At 39.5% G+C, this 20,097-nt stretch overlaps 1 protein-coding gene across 1 annotated transcript in view; it reads left to right on the plus strand.

Annotated features, from left to right (window-relative positions):
- gfod1 (glucose-fructose oxidoreductase domain containing 1) overlaps positions 1 to 20,097 on the plus strand; it is a 47,166-nt gene that overhangs the window by 19,296 nt on the left and 7,773 nt on the right. The window contains exon 2 of the mRNA XM_044176415.1: positions 19,817 to 20,010. Coding sequence (XP_044032350.1) covers positions 19,817 to 20,010 — 194 coding nt within the window. The remainder of the gene's footprint in view (positions 1 to 19,816; positions 20,011 to 20,097) is intronic.

Consider the following 20,097-nt stretch of genomic DNA (forward strand, 5'->3'; position numbering starts at 1 on the left):
ACAGTGAGGTGGATAATAGCGGAGCCTCACTGGCACACAGCTGTTCAGAGGGAGCATCTTCACTCCGTGGTGAATGCGATTCAGTGAAGATGTCTCTATCCATTAGTTTGTGCCTGAAGTGCCTCAGGACATGAATGGTTATTAATAAGCACGTACTGTGTTTTATTACAGTGTCAGCTCATGGTACAAGTGTTTTTTTTCTCCCCTGTTCATGTCAGTGTTAGTTATTGAGGATCTTCTCAACATGCTAAATTTCCTGGCTGCATGTTGTGACTAGTTGCCCCTGAAACTTTAACTTGTTAAATTAAGTTCAAAATGTGGATTTTGCCTTTATTCTACTTGTTGTGCTCTCTGTCAGCACATAGTATGAAGGTGATAGGCTTAGGAGTCAACTGAATAACAATCACATGCGGTGAGTCACGTGCTCCCAGCTGTGTGTATGGGAAAAGTGCATTATTTTTAAGTGGCCAGTAACTATTAGCTCTCTGCTGCTCATTAGCATTCAGAGCTTCCTCCCATCACCTCCTTCATTCATTCCTCAGCAGCCTCGTCGACACAAAGATGCCCTTCATGGCCCTGACAGAAGCCATCAGAAAAGAGGGGTTGAACTCACCTCATGTTTATCAAAGCCTGACTTTTCCCAAATGTCCAAAACGTTTTCACCTCTTATTGAGATCAACTGAAACAGCACCCTATTTTCCTTTATTGCTTCTGAATTCAGATCCATAGAGAATTATGGAGAACATGATGGAATATGAGGATGCAGGAGGGATAATTTAGTATGAAGACTCAGTGTGATTCTGTATGGATCTAAAGACAATGTTATGTTATAGTTTATGTAAAAATATGGTACACCTTGTGAGCCTTAATGATACAGTAGAGCTCTAAAAGTGGAAAATAAATGCAATCCATATTAATTTAGACTCTGTAGATTTGCCCCCATTTGCCCTTAAAAATAAAAGTCTGGTTAGATAGTAAGTTAGTTTTTATTCTCGTATCATTTGCCCCATCCCAAATGGGTTTACAAAACACCACTGTTTGTCAGCCATCCAAAATACTGCAAGACATCTTCCAATAACAAAAGCCAAAAGAAAAACAACTATTATTCCAATATATATATGTACATTGTCTCAGGGAATATAGCAGATTTCAAGCTATTTGTTTACTTAAAGAATGAAAAAATAAATTTTTGCTCCATGTGTAAGTTTTATCCTGAAAAAACGTTTTGGTTCATAAGTGAATAACAACTCCATCTTAATGCATTGTCCATATTTAAATAATCAGTTTCTATGAGTATCTCACTAAACAAATATTGCATTGTTCCTGGTAAAAAATAAGTTACAATAGAAAACAAAATAGAACTTGTTTTGTATATTTTTGAGAAAACCCATTGGACAAATCTGCTTTTCTACTTGTAGACTGACATACCATCCAGCTTTATAAGTGGTAAAATGGATAGATTTCAACTGGGAATATAGAGATCCACATTTCTTAGATAGATTGTATATATTGTGTATGGTCAGTGTACAAGAAAGACTTACCAACATCTTTTACCTCTCGTCTCTTTTGTAACCCCCAGGGTAAAGCATCACATAAATGCCAAGTCAATTTTGGTGCTTCAAACATGCAAAGCTTCCTACAGTGCAGCTACAGTATACACTTAAATATATTGATATTGATACTCTGTGCAATATTCAATCATCTATTATTTACGACCCCCCCCCCCACTGCTACTTTTAATATAACTTACTTTGCCCAAACTCTGTCTCCAGAACATTAGGAGCAGTCATGGCACTGTTTCTATGGGACAAAGAATCACTTACCTATATATTATTGATGACCGCTGGCATTCTTAGTAGGTGTTGTTCACTGCAGCTTTCCTCAGACATGTGCGCAGTCTTGTGGCAAATTACTCACACATTGCAAGGCTCTATTTATTTTTCCCCTTGTAATGGTCTGACATTTATTCTGCGGTGCTAATTAATGTATTGGGACACATACAGAGGAGTAAGCATAGGTAATTTTCCCAAAGCCATAAGAACTCACCTCAACCAATCATTAGTATGTAAACAAGCAGAACTTCTCTTTGAATCACCTTAATTTGGCAATTACAGGAACAAAAACAAGTAGTGAGTCTGGACAGTCTTTGCTGCTTGACCTATACCAGACAAAGGCAAATTCTATTCTGATAGTAAAATGCAAATTTAGTCATTTAGTCTTTAGCCCCTTTCACACTGTCTTAACAGTCCGTCTGCTGTGTGACTTTATAGCTGCTCTGTGACATCTTTCAGAGCACACAAACACCGTAAACACACCTTTTACCTGCCCAGCATGGTGCTGTTAAATCTTAAACACCGTGGCCTCCATGCTGCTTTCTACTGTTAACTAACCCTGTTTTCCGGCGCTTTCATGATGTCGAACGTGGCACATCAGAAAAAAACAGGCTTGTTTACTGGCAATGGAAAAGGAGTCAATCACCTATTTTTAGCGGCGTTACCCGTGTTTAAAAAAACCTGCATATATGCACTAATTTTTGTGTTAAAATGGTATTTGTAAGGAGGCAGACAGCTCTGTCTTTGGCAGCCATGTTTTATTTGCCTCAGTTGTGTGTGTTACCATAAGAGCTGTGAGGGAAAGTGTGCTGATTAGGGTGCTCAGAAAGGAGGGGTAGCAGTTCAGCTCAGTTAATTAGGATCTAAAAGACCACAGGGGGAGGACTGATCACACACAAACACACTCACATTTGCCTTTGCATGAGGTGTGTTTAAAGAGCAGCAGCAGGTCAGTTTTTACGATACAAAGTGTTTTTGTTGCTCAAATACAAAAGCTATTGTATTAGTCTCCATTTTGCAAATTTGATGTGCAGTGCGTCAAATGCACTGTTCATGGGGCCCACTAACTGGTTGTCTTACCACTTTGGCAATATGATCCATCTATATTGCTAGATACCACTAGAGGTAAGAGAGGTTTTTTGTAATTTGGGTGAACTGATCCTTAAAATACATTCTCAAAAATACCCTGTTTTCATTATCATAGTCTACATGACATTACAACAAACCCTGCTGTAGCCAGCCCATAGCACTGTTACTAATGTTAGAAGGGTCAATTGGTTTTTGCAGTTTAAGATGCTTCAGGAAGTTGTTACTGAATCATTCCTAAAATGATAATTTCCTAAAATCTAACAACAATTTGTGGAGAAAGTAGATCTGGGTAAGGTCATATGTGAATGTTCTCGAGAGCTTCTCTAACCTGAATGCAGCTAACTGTTACTTGCTGTGTGTCTATGCTGACTTAACAGCCTTCTAAGTGCTCACCCATCATTAACATGTGCTTTTAGTGCATGCATTAGGAACCACGTGGCCAGAAGCCACTCCTTTGGTTACTGTCAATCCCAATTGTAGCCAGCGAGCCAGGGGTTAATGGCAGCACTTAAATACATTTAGGAATGCTAAACTCCTTGCAACTCAAGGGCATTAGCTGAAGGGGAACGCTGGCTGAGTGTTAGTCATCATTCATAGTTCTGCTGTGCACTAATGGATCTTAAGCTGCAACACAGACAATACAGACCCTAAATGCACTCTGCTGTTGTTTTATCATTCCTATCTGTGTGTTAGATGTAGTCCATTTGGTCGCTTTTTTGCCATAGACTGAAGACTGTATGATGACTGATTTACTTGAACAGAAGGAAACACACAATCCCGTCATCTGTCTGATAGCTCTCAAGTACGACTGAATTATTTGAGGAAAATATCTAACTGTAATTGTTCTGACAAATATTGCGATTGTGATTTCAATTGTATTTTTTGTAAATTTAATTAGAGGCCTGTATTTGTAGAATACATTGTATTATGACATGATACGTTTATACCAAGCATCATCACAAACTTATCTTGTGTCTACATAAAATAATGCAGTTGCTTGTTGTTGAGGTCCTCCTAAGGTTTTGTTAAACTAGTCAGTCAGAGAAATCACATATACTTGCCTAGTTTTCTATAGAAACTAATTTAGCTGTCATTTATCAGGATGTTATGTTGGTGGTATACTTGACATTAATTAGTAATATTCAAATTAAACAGTGACATTCATAAGTGTCATTGTAGTAAAGACTGTCCCCCTCATAACTTCATTGAAACAGTTAAAAACCCATTAAACCTGGCAGCAGATGACAAACTCTTCTACACTGACTGTGTGTTGCTGCATAACAGCGGAGGGTTGTGCCTCTGCTTTTGCTTCAGCAGCAGGAGAAAGACAAACATCACTGTTGTAGGATGATGGTAATGAACAATTTTAAATCTTCAACTGAGCTGCAGAACTGCTGAACTTTCCAAACACAGCATGTTTACATCACCTCAGGGTCATAAAATAAGCTCTGTGAGGACTCTCACAGAGAACTATTTCCCAAACATTTGACACTGTTGATCATGCTATGCTCCTACAGAATCTATGTGATATTGGTTTTGATTATACGTTCTGTAAATGGTTGCAGAATTATCTGTTTTATGGACAGCAATGTGTAATTTTGGGAAATTATCATTCTGAATTACTACCACTGTCAAAGGGGGTTCCATAAGGTTCAGTTTTGGGTCCTGTCTTGTTCACAATTTATATTAACAGTATTGCATCTGCTATAATAAACTGTAGATCCCATCTTTATGTGGATTTTACAGTTCTGTATTGTTGCAAATAGGCTACTGCACACTACAACAAGCCTTTGACAAATTGCAGGATGCATTTTTTAATTGGAAATAAGTCCTGAATGCAAGCAAGACTAAATAAATGCTGTTTTCTAGAGCCAGAGATATTGTGGACAATAGTACATATTACCACTATGAATGGACAGCGTATTACGAGATAAAAGTCCAGTCAGACATTTTAGATTTAGCGGATGGCCGCCCACCATTGAGTCTGGTTCTGCCTGAGGTTTCTGCCTGTTAAAAGGAAGTTTTTTTCTTGCCACTGTCGACAGCTGCTTGCTCACGGTGGGATTTGTTGGGTCTCTGTAAATAATATAAAGAGTACGGTATAGACCTGCTCTATAGGAAAAGTGCAATGAGATAACTTCTGTTATGAATTGGCACTATATAAATAAAATTGAATATGATCTCCTTTCCTAGTTCTTGTCAGTACATGTGCCACTGCATTCTGGATCAACTGGAGAGTCTTAAGGGACTTATTCGGGCAGCCTGATAATAAGGAAGTGCAATAATCCAGCCGAGAAGTAACAAGTGCATGGACTAGTTTTTCGGCATAATTCTGAGACAGGCTGTGCCTGATTTTTGCAATGTTACGTAGGTGAAAGAAAGCAGTCCTTGAATTTTGTTTCATGTGGGAGTTAAAGGAAAAATCCTCATCAAAGATAACTCAGAGGTTCCTTACGGTGGTGCTGGAGGCCAGGGAAATGCCATCTAGAGTAACTATATCTTTAGATAATGTGTCTCTGAAGTGTTTGGGGCCAAGTACAATAACTTCAGGTTAACATCAGAAAATTGCAGGCCATCCAGATTTTTATGTCCTTATGGCATGCTTGAAATTTAGCTGACTGATTAGTTTCATCCGGGCTGATATAATATATATATGCGGGTATTATCCGCATAACAATGAAGGTTTATGCAGTGTTTCCTAATAATATTGCCTAAAGGAAGCATATTTAAGGGAAATAGTATTGGTCCAAGTACAGAACCTTGTAGAAATCTGTGACTAACTTTGGTGTGCATGGAGGACTCACTGTTAACATGTACACAATGAGATCGATCTGATAGATTTAAACCTGCTTAGTGTGGTTCCTTTATCGGCAATTAAATGTTCCAGTCTCTGTATTAGCATGTGATGGTCAGTGGTGTCGAAAGCAGCACTAAGATCTAACAAGACAAGTACAGAGACAAGTCCATTGTCTGATGCAATTAAAAGATCATTTGTAATTTTTACCAGTGCTGTCTCTGTGCTATGATGCATTCTAAATCCTGACTGAAAATCCTCAAATAAACTATTGTTATTTAGAAAGTCACACAACTGATTGGCAACTGCTTTCTCAAGGATCTTAGAGAGAAAGGGAAGGTTAGATATAGGTCTATAGTTGGCTAACTATATTTGAAAAGACTGTGGGACATAGCCTGTTAAAAAAGACTCCTTATATCATATCCCATAAAGAAGTGCCAACTAAGGGTAAAGCTTCTTTAAGCAGCTTAGTTGAAATGGGGTCTAAGAGACAGGTTGATGGCTTAGATGAAGAAATTATTGAAGTTAGATGAAGAAGGTCAATAGGAGACAAGCAATCTAAATATATATCAGGTTTTACAGCTGCCCTATCATGCTCCACATGTGGTGCCGTGTCTGACCCAGCCTCTTCCTGCTCTATTCCCACCCACACTAAGCCAATTTCCTATCCCAATTTTACTATCAATTGCTTTCTATCTTCAGTGAATAAACTAACCGTTAAGATCTCAGACCCACTCAATCTTGTCTCAAGTAACTGGAGGCTTTTGGGGGTTCGTTGTACCCGGGTGCTACGGCAGATTCCCCACCAAAGTTTTCCTACAACACAGCAACAGATGAAGAGTTCAAGGTTCGCTCATAATCTTTTGTTTTTGTTAAGAAATCATTTAAACGAATCTGTTGACGGTGTGATCCTTGCTAGTGAATTCTTAATAAATGCTTGTGGATAATTATGCTGGTTTCTTTTGTTGCACAAGAGTGAATTCTGCCAACCTCTGCTATGTTGAACTCCAAATCCTTCAACCTATTAACATTAATGGTAACTTTGGTAATAGTTATTAATTTAATTATTAATCAGTTCCAAATTAATAGTTTAGTATTTTATGAGACTCAATCAGTTAATTGGCTATTATTTTCCTCTTCTTTAAGAGTGGTGTCCCAAGGAACTTTATTAATTAAAGTTATTATTTATTATTATCTTTGATAATTCTGGGAGCCAAAATTTAATTGATTGCACCTACACAGTTTGGTGCCCCTTAAACCATTGTAATTCCCTACACACTGGTCCTCATTCAGTTTATCATTTATTCATTTATCCGTTCATTTGCGTATCTATTAGTGTGTGTGTGTGTGTGTGTGTGTGTGTGTGTGTGTGTGTGTGTGTGTGTGTGTGTGTGTGTGTGTGTGTGTTGTTAGTAGTGTTTAGAATCAGAATCAGAAATACTTTATTGATCCCCGAGGGGATCAGCTGTTACAGCAGCTCACTATCACGTCAGTGCACACAGGGATAGAAGTTCTAAGCGATCAGAATCCACTATAATACAGGTAAGATAAATTAAGTACCAAGTGGATATAAGTATGAAATTAAAATAAGTGTAAAGTACAAAGTGGATTTACCGGTTGATGATAAGTATGTACGGTATAATAATACAATGTAATAATATAAGTAGTAAGTAATAGTGCATGAACTGTCAAGTTAAGTGTAGCTTATTAAGATGATTATGAGACAGTAGATATTTAATAATAAATGTTTTACATATAAAGTGGTTGCTCTTTTTTTTCTACAACTTACTTTAAGTTTCTTTATGTATCCGTTTCTTATTTTACCTCTTGCTACCTGAGTTCAGGTTAATTCCCTCAGAAAGCTAATTTGTGTGTTATCTCTTGACTGACCACCAAGAGAAACGGTTTAGTGTAAAACTGAGATAAACTTTGACTACATGTTAATGGTGGAGAATAGAAACTGCTGCTGTTTCCCTATGTATTTTTACTACATATTTTGTTGGAGAATGTTAATTAGACTACTGCTATTTCCCTACACATATTTACTACACTGTGTTCATCCATCATCGCTATCAAGGTTGCTATTTACATACTAATTTCAGAATGGGAACGCGTGGCAGTCACACAATACAGCCAAATTAGTGAGCAGGAAGTTTGTTTTCTCTGATTTACATCCAGCCACAGAGCTATACGCTGGTGAGAATGTATAGTTCTTCATGTCTCTCTGTTCCACCCCCTCCTCACTTTGTAATTGCTTTAAGGTCAATTTAATTTGGGATAATCAGCAGAAAGATGAGCCTGGCCTGTCTCTCCTCGTGTCTACTCCGCTGTACTGAAGCCAGTGCTTACACAGCTTTTTTACATTATTATAACCAATGTTTTCTACTCTAACACATGCAAGACATCATTAATTTGATATTATATCAAAACCACTTGCAAAACAGACTAAACCATTCCAATCCCAATTTCTGTTTGTTGCTTAAGAGTTTGGACACTGTTGGTCAAGTCTTGAGAATATTTGAGCTAGTTTTTGTTATCAAGCAGACCACACAAAGCAGATCTATTTTGTAATGGTGAATTAGTAGTCTTTCTTTGAACATTTGTGAATGCTTCGCTTGATTGCACCCTTACTGGTTGTGTGTTTGTGATTTTCAGAGCTTTTCCACCTTCTCCAGCTAAATAGACCAAGCTAATTACTTTTCCAGTGCTTGGTGGTGGAGGATGCTTTGTGATGTTTCAGGCCCACTCGCTTCCCTTTGTCTGATCACAACACTGCCACACACAGTATAATACACTTGTGTAATCATGCACACATCCCAGCATACACACACACACACACACACACACACATAAACACTCACATACTCGAGAGCCTCAGACTGTTCCAAAGCAGACAGGCAAACGGCTGAGCGCCTGAATGCACTGTTAGGCTCTTCCCTTGCATCCACTGGGCTTCTTTGAACCTGTGTGGAAATTTCTGTACAGATTTATTGTGACTGTGCAATAGAGGCTGACATTTTTTGGGAATCCTGTATCACGGGATTCCTGTGGGATTTCCGCGGAATGGGAGTCAATTTCACTATTCATCACGGGACTGGGACGGGACAGGAAAAAAGTCAACGGGAGCGGGCGGGATAGGAATCATAGGTCAGTTTTTATATATAAATATGCTGTTCTAATATGAATAAACACTATTTTCGGATTTTTTTTTTATGACGGGAGTTATTCTTCCGGGATTGGGTGGGACAGGAATTTTTTTGTGGGAGTGGGACAGGACAGGAGTGAAAATCCACTCCCATGTCACCCTCTACTGTACAGTTGTGTCTGTTGGCTAGGAGAGTTCAGTTCATTACAACTCGAGAACCTCATCTCATGGTCATCATTCAGCGATTGGAGCAGGCTCATATTAAAGCAGTATTAATTTATTTTTTAGCAGCAGTGGCTGCATAAGCTGTAAAGGTCCAATATTCATTCTCCATTTAGCTCTGTTTTGGTCTCCACCAGCTCCTGAGAAAAATATCTGTCTCGCTGCTAAATGCTCCACTATGTTCACCAGTTAGTTGCAAACTTTGTCTGTCTGATGTTTGGTGCTGGGCAGGTAGTGTACAGTGAGCCAAAAACAGATGCATTATTGATATAAAAATATTGATCAGTGCAGCTTTAAAGTAAATCGGTGGAAACGGCTTCTGCACGTAAACTGCAACTGCATGCAAATCATGAATGATGTGTTCACAGTGTCTCTTCAAATCATTTCTATCAGTATGTAGGAATCTAAAAACTCCTCCCTGACTTGTCTCCTCCTTCTGACCCTCGCTCTGCAGGAGCACATGCACGGCACAGCGTGGCAGATGGCTATCTCTCCCGACCAGTTACCGTAGCTTTTCTATTTCTGGCATCCTTATGCGGAGGGCCTATTGTGTAGGCTGTCATGATGAAGCACTCGGCATCCTTCTTAATCCACCTGGTTTTCCTCTTGCTGTTGCCACTGGGCCCCATTAAAGATGGATTTCACTTAATTGTTGCACGGAAAAGCATGGTCTTGTATGCAGCTGTGAACATTCATGATTTGTTTCCCAAAGAAAAAAGAAGGGGGAAGGTGTTTGCCTGTATTTGTATTCTTAACAATTCAAGGCCATCAGAAACGGTCAACTAACCAACGGTTTCTTTAATCTTTTAGACAAGTCAGACGTATTGTATCACAGTTGCCATAGCATGTTTCCATCCTGCCGTGATGAAATGTACAACAATAAATAATGAGTAATTGCATGCTACACAAGCTTGCCTGTCAAGAAGAAATCTGTCAGCTTCGCCCACACTTACACCCAACCTCACCTTCCTGCATAGCCATAACTTCCAGCCTTTCCTTCCTCAGCATTACCACTCCTGCACACAGACACTTGAGGTGTGAATGCACATGCAATGATATCATTCCCTCAGCCACACACACACACACACACACACTTAAAGTGTGACGCAGTGATAGGCTGTCAAAAGCGGCTGGCTGGCTATGCATTTGTTATTTTCATTCACATGAACTATTATGAAAAATATACATTATTGAATTAAATGATAAGCATATTTTGCATACAGTACTCAATTGTATCAGGGGGGCTCCCCTGTGTAGGTTCTCAACCAAAACTATGTGTATACATAAAGAAAATATGGTAACACTTTACAATAACGCCTAATCAAATGTTATAGAGTAGCTAATCAGTAGTTAATGATTAGTTAATTAAGAAACGAGTGAGGAATGAATCAGGAACAACTTGATTATTGATTAATCATTAATTAAATTAAATTCAATTTTATTTATATAGCTCCAAGTTATCTCATTGCACTTTTCCTAGAGAGCAGGTTGGATTGAGAGAGAGAGAGAGAGAGAGAGAGAGAGAGAGAGAGAGAGAGAGAGAGAGAGAGAGAGAGAGAGAGAGAGAGAGAGGAGGGGGGGAGGGAGAGAAGGGACGGATAGATGTTTCTACGGTTCCTGTGTTTGAAGATAAATCGGTACCAGTTGAGGGCAGGACGTGATGATTTTTTTCTCTAATAGTTAAAATTGTATCATTAAAGAAGCTCATGAAGTCGTTACTACTGAGGGCTATAGGAATACATGGCTCATTAGAGCTGTGACTCTCTGTCAGCCTGGCTACAGTGCTGAAAAGAAACCTGGGGTTTGTTTTTATTTTCCTCTATTAATGATGAGTAGTAAGCTGCACTGGCATTATGGAGGCTAAACGAGATTCTTCCAGATTATTGGAATGCCATTTCCTTTCAAGTTTTCGCAGTGTTTGCTTTAATTTGCAGGTTTGGGGGTTATGCCATGGAATAACGTTCTTTGCTTTACAGCACTATCAACAAGATGGTCAATTTGGGAGGGGCTGAAATTAGCATTGGAGTCCTCTGTTATATTGAGACATAACATTGAATTAAATTCAGATGGAAGTGCATCCTTAAATTTAGCTACAGCAATATCAGATAGACAGCTAGAGTAGGAGTTTTTGCCTAATGGCGCGTAGTCCAGTAATAGCAGTTCAAAAGTTATTAAATAATGGTCCGATGATTAATGATACTGTGGAAAGACTATTAAATGCTCAATTTCAATGCCATATACCAGAACAAGGTTGATGGTGTAGTTAAAACAGTGAGTGGGTTTATGTACACTCTGACATTTTCAACGTCCACATGAATATTGAAATCACCTACAATAATTACTTTATCTGTTTTAAGGACTAAACTTGGTAAAAAAAAAAAAATTCAGAGAATTTAGATAAAAATTCCGAATAAGGACCAGGAGCACGGTGCACTATAACAAATAGAATTGGCTGTCGTGTTTTCCAGGTCGGGTGTGGAAGACTAAGAACAAGGCTTTCGAATGAGTTATAATTTAGTTTATGTTTAGTGTTGATTAATAGGAGTATTAATATGACTGGGCGGAGTGGATTCATTTAGGCTAAAATATTCTTCTTGACCCAGCCAGGTTTCAGTAAGACTAAATCGTTCACTAGTACAGCTTAAAAGGACGTTTTTTCTTGCCACTGTTGCAAAGTGCTTGCTCTTGGTGGGAATTGTTGGAGTTAAATATTACAGTCTAGATCTGCTCTATAGGAAAAGTGCAACGAGATAACTTCTGTTCTGAATTGGCGCTATATAAATAAATTGAATTGAATTAAATTGAGTAATGAGGGACTACATAGTAACTACTCAGTATGGTGCTCCACTTTACTTTAGACACAAAACAGTAACTAATGTTTAAGTAATTGTTAATGAATGAGTTGTTACTAGTTTTGTGCTGTTCACCGGCTGGTTAGTTAGAGTTAATCAGGAACCACTCATGAAGAAAGTGGTCAGTATGATCGATTCACAGATATTATAATGAACTAATCATTACCTAATGATTCATTAATATAGGATCTCCCAGTCTGTTCTCTAGTAATTCATCATTATCTACTATATATTCCTCTATTAGGAATTATTAGGGAAGTAATTATTAACAATTAATCAATAATCAAGTTGTTCCTGATTCATTCCTCACTCGTTTCTTAATTAACTAATCATTAACTACTGATTAACTACTCTGACATTTGATTAGGAGTTACTCAGCAACTGACCATGAACTAATAGTTCCTCATTAGTTCCCTCACTCATTTCTCAATTAACTAATCATTAACTTTTGATTAGTTACTCTGGGACATTTTATTTGGAGTTACTCAAGAACTGACAGTTAAGTAATAGTTAGTTCCCCATTCACTCCTCATCCATTCCCTAGTAATTACTCTGAATCTTGTGTACCTTATTGTAAAGTGTTCCCGAAATATGCATCTGATTTCTATCGTCAGATTTCTAAAGCTGTGTGCACGCATTCTTTCTCAAGGTTCTTTCTTTTAAATCTCAATCATTGTAAAACAGCGAACCTGATTTCCACAGTTAACCATAAATGGGTGTAGTGACATCCTTAATCACCTGTTTGCATATCAATACTTCAATGAAAAGAACAGCAAAGTAACACAATTTCACCCTTTGTGTTGCATCAGCAAGGTTCTCCAACAGTGCCACAGTAGCCATCATTACACTTGACATTAATTCATCACATGTAAACCATGCTATCTCAGTCATCATCATCAAGATGATAAAATAAATAAATATGTATAGCATAAATCCTTTGATAGTCATTTTACAAATCGCAAAAACTCGCAGCCTACAAAAAGAATCTCACGATCAACCTAAACAATGTTATTATTATGAGATTCCGTCTCTCACCTTATCTCCACTTTATCGTATCACCCTTGGCTCCCTCAGGAACCCCAGTGTACATTGTGAACACATTACCACAGCACTGTGGTTGTTTTTTTATAGATACCAGTTTATGTGTGGGAAGTGGTGTATGGTTTTGTGCATATGCACATATGTACATCTGGCCCCTGGAGTTTCTCAGAATTAAAGGGTCGGTTCCCCAAAAAATGTTCTCACTTCCCATATGTTGTGATATCTGTCTCTGAATCGATGTCGCTAAATAATCCACAGACATTCCTGTAAACAGTTTTCATTGGAACTACTTTCAGCTGAAGAAATAGTCCTTATGAAAACTATTGACAGCAAGCTTTGGCCACTCCCCAAAGCTCATAACCATAGGTAGGGTTGGTTTTGCTATTTAATGTTTTGAATGTAATTTTTTCCATTCCAAGCACGCCAAACAAAATCCCATTCACCTCTATTTTATTGAGGTGGTGGCAGAAATATCAGAGACAAATATCTAAAAACTGAAAAAGTTACCACTTGAGGTAGGTGGGAAAATATATTATTTTTGTAATTTGGTTAAACAGACCCTTTAAAGCACAAATAATAATTTAATGTAAACTATCTTGCCTTCTGTCTCAAACAGAATATTAGTACTTGTCACCTTGACCTAGCAAAGCTTTGTTTGTTTTCAAGAGCAAAAATAAAATCAAGAGCTTTTTGCTGGTAATGTGATTTTTCATAAATGTCACCCCTTGCACTGTCTGCCATTGTCAGAATCTATTTTCACTGGGAAAACAGCACCCTCTGCATGTTTTTTGCTGTAAACCATTCAGCAGATTTCCTGACGAATCCGACCAGGCTGCTAATCTTGGCAGTGGTCTAATTTGTTTAAAGTTACTGTACAATAGCTGATACTTAATGCTGTAATGATGTTAATATGCTACACACGGCACATTTAATGAAGAGCCAATTAGTCATCTGTTCCATTCAATTAATTATAATGCCTCTCTTTCCCTCTCATTCTCCTCTCTCTTTAATGAGATTAAGGAATTAAGTTGTGTTTTTCAGTAGGTGATCATAATTAGAAAATACGTTAGCAAATTATTTAACAGTAGTGACTGTGTAACCAGTTGCACTTGGATTTGTTTGAAGAGTTTTAGGCCTCACGTCTGTGAGACAACAGGATGTGATTTCAGTCTGTGGGGTTAGCTGATTCTCTCTGACAGGATGTCAGTAGTCTGCACATCAAAGGCGTCTGAAGGCACCTGAAGGCAAGCAGGCTGCCACCATTCACTGCTGCTGAGGGAAGCACTTCTTCTAATCTTAGAAAGCAGAGTGATGTATATGAACTTTGGTCGGGTACCACCTGTTCTGCAAAATGTCTGTGATGTACTTGATGCTTTACAAGATACCTCATGCTTGCTGTTTTCCTCCTTCTCTGCTGTAAAAAGAAGAACAATATTTCCAAAATATTCCTGCTTCAATAATGAGTTTATGGTGACCATTTCTGATGCCTATAGTACCAAACTATAGTAAGGTTTTTAAATTCATCCATTTTCATCTATATTTATAATTTTGCTGTAATACTTAATAATATAATAATATCTTAATACATAATATCTGTAGGATTGCTGTTGTCCTTTTCACTTCTCCTGCAGGATATCTCTCTCTCTCTCTCTCCTTCTTTAAAGTCTCTTGGTTAGATATGTCCTGTACATTAATTATTGATGTTGGGGGACTGAGCTGCTGTGCTGAAGTTTTTTTCTGCTCCATTACTGCTCTCCCACTGGGCCAGGAGCTTTACCTGTCAGTTGAGCTCCACTTTGCCCTTACAATCACAGTTAGTTTAGCTATCTCACTAACCCCAGCCCAGCCAGTGTCAGGCTCTTACAGTATAGCTATATCTGTTAACGCTGGTCTAAATAACATGAGCCTTACTATCAGTGTAGTCCCAGTCATGAAGCTTTTAAGGCCCGTTGCTGGAATATCAACCTTATATCTTTAGGCAAAGAAATTGGAAGTTAGGCTGTCATCCTATTGTTTGGTTGCTACCAACATCTGATCCAAGTCCTATATATTTTGTATTTTTGGTATATATCATATTGTACACATAAAAATAATGTGAGCTGCTGGTATCAATAACCAGGAATATGACTGGGAGTGAACCAGCGTTAATACAACCAATACTGGGGCAGCGGGTTGACCTAGACTGTAGGAAGATCCCTATAAACTCCAAGACTACTGCTCTGTCACTGGCATTTGACCTCTCATGAGAAGGAGCAAACAAAAAAGAGAATTTTCCTACAGGGATCCATGAAGTTAATCCATAATTCCACTGCTGCCAGAAGACTTAAAAAACACTAAAAATTGTCATATCATTATGGCAAGAATATAAAAAATTTATGCAGAATTAGTGGAATTGTCTACTAAATTTCCAGTGTTTTGTTCCATCCATCCGTTTTCTGCTGCTTATCCATGTCACGGTTGCTGCAGGCTAAGCAAGGTAACCCAGATGTCCTTCTCCCCAACTAGTCCTACAGCTCCTTCTAGTAATCCCTAGCAAGTTCTGGGTCTGCCCCTCCCAGTACAAACATATCTGGAAAACCTCTAAAGGGAGGCGTTCGTGAGGCATCCTTATCAGATGTCTGAACCACATTAAGGTGCAACTCCTTCCGGATGCAGGGGTATCATTTAAACAAACGAGTCCTTACAACGTGTCATTTATAGCTGTTCTAAATGCCCACACTCAAAGGAGGGGCGAAAAGCCTGCCACTATAGAGTGGTGTGAGACGTGATAATAGTTATTTGGGGGGATAACAGCGTAGACTTTCAGACAAAGTATTCGTGTTGTTGCACTTGTTTGACATACAAAAAGTGACATAAGTAATTGTGTGACAAATTAATAAAGCTTGAGAGAGAAGTTCAAACCTGCCTACTGTACTTTACTCACCTCCAGTCCAGTACAGTCCAGTCACAGTGCTATTGTCAGTTTCTGACGTCGGTAATGTTTTGGGGGAAGGGGTTTCAGACGCTGGTCAAGCATCCGCCAAGCACGTTGGTTGAAGCATACGGAAACCTTTCGAGTTAACCCAGCCACCCACAAAGGAAAATCATTAAAGCGACTCATATCCACAATGTCATTCTTTTGGTCATTCCCTAAAGCTCATGACCATAGGTGACCGTTTGAACATAGATCGGCCAGAAAATTTGAACTTAGGCTTTCTTTTTCACCATGACAGTCCAGTACATGGTCCACGTTACTGCTGACACCGCAGCAACCACCTGTCGATCCTGTATTCCATCCTACCCACAAATGTTAACCAGACTTGGGTTAGGGACTCACTCCCAGTGTACCATGGAATCAGACTTGGAGGTCATGACTCTCATCCTAGCTGTAGTGATGATGACATAGAGCCAGTGAACTGGGTTCATGTGGTAACGGTGATGTTGTCATATCACTCTCCTGCTTCCCAACAAAGAATATTCTGTAGTTTTTGTCTTTCTTCATTTGTGTTAAACAGTTATCATATGGGAACAGCTTTGTGGGTCTTTAGGGAGGGAAAGGTTATGGGAGCATCACTTAATACACATACACTCTCTCTTTTTATGGCATTCTGTCTCTCAAAGTATTTTCCGCATGAACTGCGGAAAGTTTGTTTTTCCATTTCATATTTTCATTTTTCTCCCTTATCTCTCTGTTCACGGTCCTTTCATTCCCCTTTTTTGTTTTACTCTTATCTCTCTGTTATCTATTTCTCCTTTCTGCTGCTGCTTTACCAAATGTCACTTTATATTCCAACTATTGGTTTACTGTAGTAGCTGTTGGGATTTTACCTCATGCTCAGGTGCATCCATAATCTATTAGACACATGCACACACAAAACATCCTATCACTGTCTTAGGTAGGCTGTGGCTGAGTAGCTCTGATGACTCAACAGGCTGACCTGTCTAAGCCAGCCTCGACCTTTCAGAGCTTTGTATGTGAGGAGCGAAAGGTCATTGTTGATCTGAAGAGGAGCTTTTTTAATCTCTATAAAGGTCACACAGAGCCTGAGATGACACGTCAGTACAGTCATGAGTTGGAATGAGTTCAGTTGTCTATGGCTTTAATGTTATATAGCTTAAGTAATTATGATTGTGGACTTTGCTGAAGAGACTTATATGTATTTTGGCCAAATCATGAAGAGAATTGCTGTGGGAGAGTGAAATCTGCCTTCAGGCATTTTAGTAGCTAGCCAAGGTATTGTTATGTAAAGACATTGAGCTCAATATGAGTGCCAAAAAAGTCAGTCAAGAGCATTTAGCATTTACCCAGAAGGGCCTTACCCAGGACAATGCATTTTTCCAGTATCTGCTGGTGTGTTGCTGCCCAAAAGCAGGGGACGGGGGTTCATTGTTGTTGCTTGGCTCCCTGTGTCTGCAGGGTTTGGGTGGTGGGTGGGGGCTGACACGGCGCTCCTCAGAACTGGGTCAGAGGGATTAATTTCCTAGCCTGGATGATTGAAGCTAATGGCAGATTAGCATGGGAAGTTTCACTTCCAAAACAGCCCCTCCACCCACAACCCTCAGCCTCTGGGAGTGAAGCGGCATGCTGCTTTTCCGGGGGCTTGAGGAATGTGTGTGTAGAGGGTTCCCCTACATTGTGTGTACATATACTTTTTCTCTGACTCCGTGCTCACCATGTGTGTCCATAGCAATTAGAAGACATTGTGAGCTAACAGTGGCAGAAGTGACCACAAGAACACCTAGATGTAACATTGGTCAAAATAAATCCTTTAGATGTAATAATATCCTGGTTTAGCCAACCAATATTTTTCTGATTTGATTTGCATAATGTTTGAAAGAACAAATAGGCTAACACATTCTTCATCTTACAATGAAAAGTTGAATTCAGAAGCTATAAAATGCGCCTTTGCTTAATTCAGTACATTCAGGGTTTTTGCTGCTACAGCCCTATTGGTCTGGTATAACCAGTAGTTTATGGCGGCTAATGTTAGGTTGGGCAGTGCTCTTCATCAGAGGTGGGGAAGTTAACCGTATATTTGCTAAACCAACCTGTTAGCATTCATCCTTGAAACCTTCTCTCTCATAAAGCATACACTTTGAAAACAGTTCAGATAAAGTATAAATCTCACCTTTGGTGTAGATAGCAAACTTATTGTAGATATTGCTGTATAATCAGAATCAGAATCAGCTTTAATGTGTCCAGGGTGGGAGGGGTCAGGATCCTGGCATAGGTTCCTGAAGACTGGAGGGCCATGTTTACTGCATTGTCTACAGACATGCTGGCTCTGTAGGCGAACTACAGGGGGTCCAGGAATGGGTCTGTGATGGCTTTGAGGTGGGACAACACCAAAAGACTTCATTACCACAGAGGTGAGGGCGACGGGTCTGTTGTTATTAAGTCCTGCGTTTTTTGGGGACGGGGATGATGTTGGAGGATTTGAAGCAGGCCGGCACATGGGATGTCTCCAGTGAGGTGTTAAAGATGTCTGTGAACACTAGAGACAGCTGATCAGCACAATGCTTCAGGGTGGATGGAGAGACAGAGTCTGGTCCAGTTGCTTTGCGGGGGTTCTGCCTCCTAAAAAGTCTGTTAATGTCCCTCTTCAGGATGGAGAGAGTCATTGTTGCAGTAGGGGAGGGGGGAGCCTCTGGGGTGGGCAGTTGTGGGGAGGCGCAGGCCCCTGCTCAGGTGGGGGAGGTCGTGCTGGTGGGCTGAAGCTGGTGGATGGGGTCGCGGGTGATGGAGTCAGGACTGTCCCATTGTCTTTCAAATCGACAGTGGACATTACTGAGTCAGTTTGCTGACTTTATGACTCATTTCTAGTTGTGCTACTATTATATATGCTCACTTTAGTTGTTGTTTGAAGAAAATCCACCATTACTTAAATTTAAACAACTTTGATGCATAGTAGCATGTCTCCATCAGTACTTGCAATCCAGTCCAGTAAAAAGGAAATGCCATAACAGAAAAGACTGTCTGTCTCTCTTCATCTTACTGTCCAGCCTCTTCTCGCTGTTGTGTCTGCATGTTTCTGGCACCAGTGGACCTTTTAATGTGCTGGAAGTGATTTTAATTAGGTTTCATACTGTGTCTTTAGACTCTTTCTCTCCTCCCTTCTCCATCTTTCCTACACCTCTGTGCTTCTCTTTTTTATCAACCTTCCATCAGGTCTCCGATAATACCAGCGAAGCCTGTCTAAAGCTTTCTGAGCTGTGCAGTCTTACCATACACCACACAGTTATGACTGCAACATCTTGCATGCCTTGCTATGCCCTTCTAAATTGCATTCAGGGATCCAGATTTTGTCCTGAGATTCAGCATTCTGGTTATTGTTTTATGGTTCTGTATTTTGATTGTGGAAATAGGTTTGAATGTTAGCATTAATCTGGTCATTTTAGCAGGGTAGCAGCATCAATAAGGAGTCTCCCTAATATTTTATTACTCTTTATCCGAAAAGGTTTTAGAAGAGCATGTTCCCTGTTAGCCTTAGTCTGAGGACAATACTATACAGTAAACAGTACATATATGTTGTGTCTTTTTGCAAGAACCCCCTTTTGCCAAGTTCCCGTGGCCCAGAAAGTTTAGGAACTCTCGAGTCAGCTATACTGGGAGTTGCCACATTTTGCAGCTCTTCATTGTTTCTTCAGGGGATGTTTTCATGCTCAAGAGGATATTATGTCTGCGAGTGTTGCTAAAGCCACATTACTTCTCTCTCTCTTCCTTTCATGTTCCTTACCTCCTCTCTTCATCTTAACATTGACAGTAAAGAAGAAAACAGTACTGTCAAAGCAATGAAATTCTACTGCAAAACAGTAAAGCTCAGTTGGCTCATCCTAAACTGTCTCTCCTCTCTTTTATAAGGTATTGGAAAGAACGTCATCTGCGACCGGACAGCAACGCCTCTGGATGCCTTCCGAATGATGTCAGCAGCCCAGTATTACCCCAAGTTGCTGAGCATTATGGGAAATGTGCTACGTTTCTTGCCGGCCTTCGTTCGAATGAAGGAGTTGTTAGAAGAAGGGTACATCGGGGAGCTTCTAGTCTGTGAGGCCCAGGTATGACAAAAATGAATGCTTGTTTTTGGAGATGGAGATTTTTCTGTTGCTTTCTTGCCATTTACGATAACAACATGACAACAATGA

The sequence above is a fragment of the Siniperca chuatsi genome, linkage group LG19 (assembly GCF_020085105.1).
Source record: "Siniperca chuatsi isolate FFG_IHB_CAS linkage group LG19, ASM2008510v1, whole genome shotgun sequence".
Classification (NCBI taxonomy): Eukaryota; Metazoa; Chordata; class Actinopteri; order Centrarchiformes; family Sinipercidae; genus Siniperca; species Siniperca chuatsi.